The sequence below is a fragment of the Gavialis gangeticus genome, unplaced genomic scaffold (assembly GCF_001723915.1).
Source record: "Gavialis gangeticus isolate Ggan-Ray unplaced genomic scaffold, GavGan_comp1, whole genome shotgun sequence".
Lineage (NCBI taxonomy): Eukaryota > Metazoa > Chordata > Crocodylia > Gavialidae > Gavialis > Gavialis gangeticus.
In genome coordinates this window covers 93776501-93782851 of record NW_017729034.1, presented here as the reverse complement: position 1 = coordinate 93782851, position 6351 = coordinate 93776501, and the positions used below count along the sequence as shown (strand labels likewise).

At 40.4% G+C, this 6351-nt stretch overlaps 1 protein-coding gene across 1 annotated transcript in view; it reads left to right on the top strand.

The window, feature by feature from the left end:
- Positions 1–6271, top strand: part of PEX7 (peroxisomal biogenesis factor 7) — an 82863-nt gene extending 76592 nt beyond the window's left edge. Inside the window, exon 10 of the mRNA XM_019527452.1 lies at positions 4143–6271. Coding sequence (XP_019382997.1) covers positions 4143–4211 — 69 coding nt within the window. The 3' untranslated portion in view covers positions 4212–6271. The remainder of the gene's footprint in view (positions 1–4142) is intronic.
- Positions 6272–6351: the final 80 nt, after the last annotated feature.

Sequence of the window (6351 nt, the reverse complement as noted above, 5' to 3'; positions counted from 1 at the left end):
TGTGTGTGTGTGTGTGTGTGTGTGTGTGTGTGTAATTCATACAGCAGTCATCATTGTAGTATGGTTCTTCTCACATTTTAAATGTGTGCATCTCAAGTACAAGTGATCCACTCTGTACCCACTGTCTCCCATTCGAATGCTGAAAACAATTCTGGAGACTGAGGTATAGTATACACCTACATACACTGAAGCCATTTTTTTTACCTGCCAGAGGGTAGAATTTAGCGCCGAGTTTGATAACTTCACTGAAGAGAAGCTGCCAGATGTTCCAGCTACTAATGGATAGAATGTGCCCAAAGTCTGTGTGAAAACATTGCACTCTCCCCCTTCTTGCCATCCACCCATTTGTTTCATCCACTTGTTATACCTTTTTGTTAATCAAGACAGCAAGCTCTGTGGAGGTGTGACTGTCTTTGTACCCTGTCTATGTCCAGCATCTAGTGCAGTGGAATCCCAGTACCCAACTACTGGGAGTCCTGTGTACTATGTTGATGTAAGAAATGAACCATAAAATGTGTTATTAGGGCAGATGCCTATTTCTTCCCTTGTCTTAGGTGAGAGTAAACACTGCAGAGCATCTTCAGAATATTTGGGATGCATTCAATATCCTAAGTGTCCCTCTGTTGGAAAAAATACTATAATGCACCACATATCACAGAAAAAAAAACCCAAATCAAAGTGAAAAATGTTGTAGTATGACCTGCTTTCTGCTTTTATTTTTGTGGAAATCAAAGCACAAAACCTGAAAATCTGGTTGAGAAGCCAAAACCCAACAATTGTTGCTGGCATATGTAAGTAAGAACAAAACTGGAGCCTGTTGGGTTATGTGAAGGAGGGACAGACTTTCCCACTAGATAAGTTTGTCTGTTGGTCCTCTTTATGTCACGGCCTGGCCATAAGTTAATGCTGCTTGTTTCATCACTAAAGGTAGAAACAAATATCACCTTTCATCCCCTTTGTGCCGCCATAAAAAAAATTATAGTAACTCAAAGGCAAAGCAAATGGATTCCCCGGGTAGCTGGGAATGAGGCCAACCCATGTCTCCATCTGAAGCACGTGTCAGCATGGGTCCTGGTGCTGGTCCCAGTGTAGAGGCACAGGGCCATGCAGAACTTGTTGTGGAGGCACAGGACGTGGGGGATTCTGTGGGTCTTGTGCCATCCTGTGCCTCTGTGCTGCCCCACTTAGGACAACAAGAGGGCATGGGGAGCAAGGGACATAGGAGCAAAGGGAACATGTCACCTGTTATCTTGCATAGGGTCCTTGCTGTGCATTTTGCCCAATGAAGTGAATCAGCTGTGGCAGTTTATACTCTAACTACACCAGGGCTCCCTTTGGTGGTGCTGTATTGTAGTTCAAGTATGTGATGTAAATTTGTAACCAGTGGGCTCCTTTCTTCTTTCTGTTGGCCAAACCCAATTTTAGTCTGGCACAATGCCACCTTATTTCTGATGCTGTTCTTTGCAATTGCGTCATGTTTAACTGTGTTTACTTGTTGCTACTTGCTGTATGAATTTGTTCATCATCCTTTCCATTAGCCTTTCATATAAACTTCCTACTGCACAGGAAGAGACAACCCACGATGATTATTTGCTCCAGGTTTATTTTCCTTTTCTTTAATGTTTATGTTTTTTATAAACCACTAGAAAATCAATTAATTAGGCTAAACTATCACAATTGCTTCTAGTTGAACTCCCTTTTATATGGGTTGTATTTGTTACCTTTACTAGATTAATTTATTCTGTAACTATATTTGTTCAGACTGATCTGTGATGTTAATTAAATTGACCATAGGTGGGAATTTCCATGGGATTTTGTAGAAGTTATTTCTTGTTGTATTTCCTTTTAAAATTAGAGCGCTTGGCTTATAGGATACCAACACCCATGGTAAGAATAAAAATACCTAGGGCATTTAGTTGCCAGTTGCAATGTACCTTTTAAAGGCAAACTCAGGTTTTTTTAAAATAAAATTTTGGAGGAACTGCAATGCAGCAAAATATTATTTCTCACAAAGCTCTGTTATGTTATTGAGCAGAGTAACATAATGTCAGGAGATTTTTTGTGCTGTTCTGTTTAGATGAAGATGATAAGCACTTCAAATAACTAAGCAAGCAGATTCAACTAACTAAGAAAACAACTCAAATGAACAGTAGTACAATGCAGTAAACGTGGAATGAGATAACTAAAGTTTGTATCAGATAATGAAGTTAGTTTTCCAGATGTTTAGTGTGCAGCTGCTCATTCTAGTTTTAGATTAGATCAGAAATTACCTTTGTAGCAAAATTATACTTCTTTTGTAGGGTCTGTTGCTACTCTCATTGAGATCCCTACCTTCAAGATAGTTTTCCCATGATATATTCGCACTGATTTTTTTTTATCAGCTTTTTCTCTCAGATCTCTTTTCCTTTTGATTCAGTCTTTCCCCCCACCACTACTTTGTAACTAGATTATTAGTTACAAACTATACATCATTCTGTTTATGCAGTTGTCAGCATAGGTTAATTCTTTGCCCTTGTTAGAAAATCTTAACTGTATTACAAATCTAAAGCATATTGTGGTCTGGTTATTAAAATTTATCATTTGTCTGACTGTGCTTGTATTGATTGTGATCTAGTGCTGTAGAATTGTTCTGTTGTGGGAAAATCTGCACCAAATGAGTATTTTGGGGTCTGTGGGCTAGAAAAAATTCCGAGTAACCTAGAGATTCTGCTGCTTTGTTTTTAAGGTCAGTCCAGGTGGCAGCAGCTAATGAAGCCTGATCATTGCTTGGTGCAGATCTACTATCTCTGGGAGACATTACTCAGAAGCACGCAGCATTTGAGTTCAGTAGTAGCCAGGGCTGTGCTGCCAACTTTCTTTGTAAGGAAGGACATTAATGGTTAGGGTTCTAGCTTGGCCTATAAGAAACAGGACTGCAACTTTCTGTTGTGCCACAGGCTTCCTTTGTGATCAAGAACAAGTCACTTTAGTTTTACTGTGTGTGAATTCTCCATCTGAAAAATAGACATAATAGTACTTCCTTGCCAGTAAGTTTAGTATAGATATCGGTAGATATCATAGTACAGTATAACCTCATAAATCCGGTTTTCAAAATTCCAGAATTCTCAAAAATCCAGCACTTTTTAAAAATACACCACATCGGGGAGTAGCAGCAGCTGGTCCCACAGCAGTGGCCGCATGCAGAGCGACGACACGGGGTGGTGGATGGTGGCAGCGGCCGCCACATGCAAGCTTCCCCCTCCACGTCTGGGAGGGGGATGGTGGGGGGAGGCAGAGAGCAGCAGCGGCCGGTCCCCGAGCTGTGGCCACACGCTGTTTAAAAAATCTGGAACGTTCACATTTCTGGCAGGTACTAGGTCCCAAGGATGCTGGATTTATGAGGTTATACTGGAATGGGAGCCAAATGATTCCTTTAGATAGAATATGCCACTTCCTTGTGAGAAATCACCCTTTTGGGTCAGCCTGTTTGAAATAAGCACATGAGAGTTTTTCCTCTCACTGTGGACATTATATAACGAGTAAGAAAAATAAGATCTTATAACTCCTGTGCATTTCACCCAAGATAACTAACACCAGAATTGCTGAAATTTATGATGGTTTTGTTCCTGAAAAATTATAAACTGGGCTGTCAAGATGAACCTAAATACCAGGTGTGATTTTCCTTTAAGTCAGGGATGTCAGACTCACCTTGAGCCCCAGGCCAGATGTGGACCACAGGGCTTCTTGTGGGCCAGATCTAGCCCAGGGAATTGGGACAAACTGCAGTGGTGGCATTCCAGAGATGAAGAGGGTTTCAGTGATGGCACATCTGGAGGTAGCAGTGGTCTGGGGATGGGGGTCCAGAAGTAGGAGGAAGGATCCAGCAGCAGCTGGGGGCCAGAGGCTCGACGAGAGTTTGGGGCAGTTGCAGAGGAAAGCCAAGCTTGCTGCTAATGGCAATGACCAGCAGGACCAAATGGCCCCGTTCTGCAGCAGCCTATGACCCCAAGCTTTCAAGGACCTGCTGGTACTGTGACAGGCCAGATAGAGAGGCTCTAGGCTGTATGTTTGACACCCCTGCTTTACATTATATCTCTGTAATTCTTCTAGATTTGTTAAAACTGTTCTTCTTGAGAGTAAACTGCTTGATCTTTGCTTTGTAGGTGGCAGACTGTGCTTGGGATGAAACAGTGAAGATCTATACCCCGCTGTGTCTGACAGTTCCTGTATAGAGAATGCACTTCTCTCGGTGAAGGATGACTGACTGGGAAGGAACCTTCTTCTGCACCCCAGACCTCACCTCACACCAGATGTGTTGATCTTTTGCCCTTGTGTTTTTTTCAGTACAATGTCTGTTTTTAACTGAAGCTGTTTTAAATCCAAGGACGTTTGCAATGCAGGATTTGGAGATCTTTATGCCTGGTTTTACTGTCCAGGCAGTTCTTGGTGCAGTCAAATGTTCGCTATCTGTGTGGGTTATCAAAGACTGGCAGAAACAGACATTTTGCTGGGTTGCTTAGGGCAGAACTGTTCCTACATTTGCTTTGTAGAGTTTAATGGGTATTTGTGTTATCACTGAAGATGAGAACCAAAATTCCTCAGTCTTACACAGAAATTAAATGGTAATGTATTTTGAGATACTGGCACTGTTTTTGTTTTTTATGGTGGGGGTTTTTAACTGTAAATTACTGTGGCATCAACCTGAGGCTTGCATCACTCAGTTGATTTGATATTGATACGTTTTGCTATAAACTCACATTGCATTATTTTCTCATGCTATATGATGGATCCTGTTGATAGACAGTAAATGTCATACGTTATAGCAAGCTGCTTCCTTTGACCTTTGTGTTCACTGTTTCACGACGGCGGACAAGATTATTTCCATTTTTTTCCCTTCCCTTTTATCTTTACAGATAAAACTCTAGATGCCAAAAGAAAACTCTGTTCTAGAAAATGTGAAATACAGAAAAAAAGATTGCAAGTGGAAATTCTTAGAAGAGTTCCCTTTTCTTAAAAAGCTTTTTCAAACTTCATTGAGGCTTCACTTTGATATTCTAATTATTATCTTGTACATCTCTACCTGCCCTGTAAATCTCCTCAATCTGTACCTCCCTAGATTTTTCTCTTAACTTCTGCATCCCACTTTCTCATCCTTTTCCATGAAGGACCCTTTCACAGGGGTATTTCCAGTGGTCTCTTTGCAAAGACCTGACTGCTACTGAACTTAAACACTTCGTGGTCTTTGGTAGCATATGCCAGAACTGGTGAGATACGTATCATGTGATGGCCTGACACCAGAGGCTGCCAGATCGACTGGACCATTTGAAGATGTAGGGAAGGAAGGTTCAGATGACTTCATGGATTGCAGAGAATGGTGGACTGCTGGGAGAAGTAAAGGGGACTATTTTGGAAGGAGGAGCCAGGGGGCTTCTGGACAACCATGTGAAAGTATCTGAGCAATGATTAGGAGGCAGGATGAAAGATTAAATCCTCTTACACAGCCAGCTTCTTTGGATTTGGTACGATTATATTTTTTCCTAGATCAGGTGGCCTGTCCCTGTGTGCAAAGGCCTACAAGTTTAAAAAAAAATGGATTTTGTTTTATGATGGACTATTGCAGATTTGCAAATGTTTGACACTTTCATTTTGCGTGCAAAGAAATGACACAACTATAAAGCTATAATACCATGGCTCATTAAACCCAATCTTAGGCATTAAAATAGATTAACTCTAGCATTAGAAGTTCCTTCCTTTCATCTTACTTTACTACTTGGCATATAAGCAGCAAGACTGTATGGAGTTCATGAAGTTTTTGTACATGTGTATGAAGTACATGGGGTACTTATTAAGAATATATGCACTTACAGTATGTCAATTTGAATCCTATAGAAGTTAAGAGCTAGTAAGAGGATAAGAACAATTTCATATTATCTGGATGTTTGTCGTGAAGATGAAAAATACACTGTACCTAATGCCCATGCAAAGCAAAATGGATTTAAACTTTTTCTTCTTAACTGTCTCCCTTCCCCCCTCATGCACTAACTGCAATGTTGAGAGCTGCTGAATCCAGATTTTAGTCTTTTGAAAAATGAGAGAATCCAGAAGCTCAGTGCAATAAATAAATGCTGTGGCTTTTAAATTTACCTTATAATCTCTAAATGAGAAGGTTTGCTGTTATAAACATTTTGCTGTGTTGTGAAAAATGTTTCTTTGGCAGTAATTGTAGCTAATTTTTAATTCTCAGGGTACTTTTGTTACATATGAAATAAAATTGCTTTCAAGATTCACAGAACTAGCTTCTAATTCTTCATTTATCTGCACAAGTCTGTAACTACAAATGTCTCAAAAATGTAATCCAATACCCTTTTACAT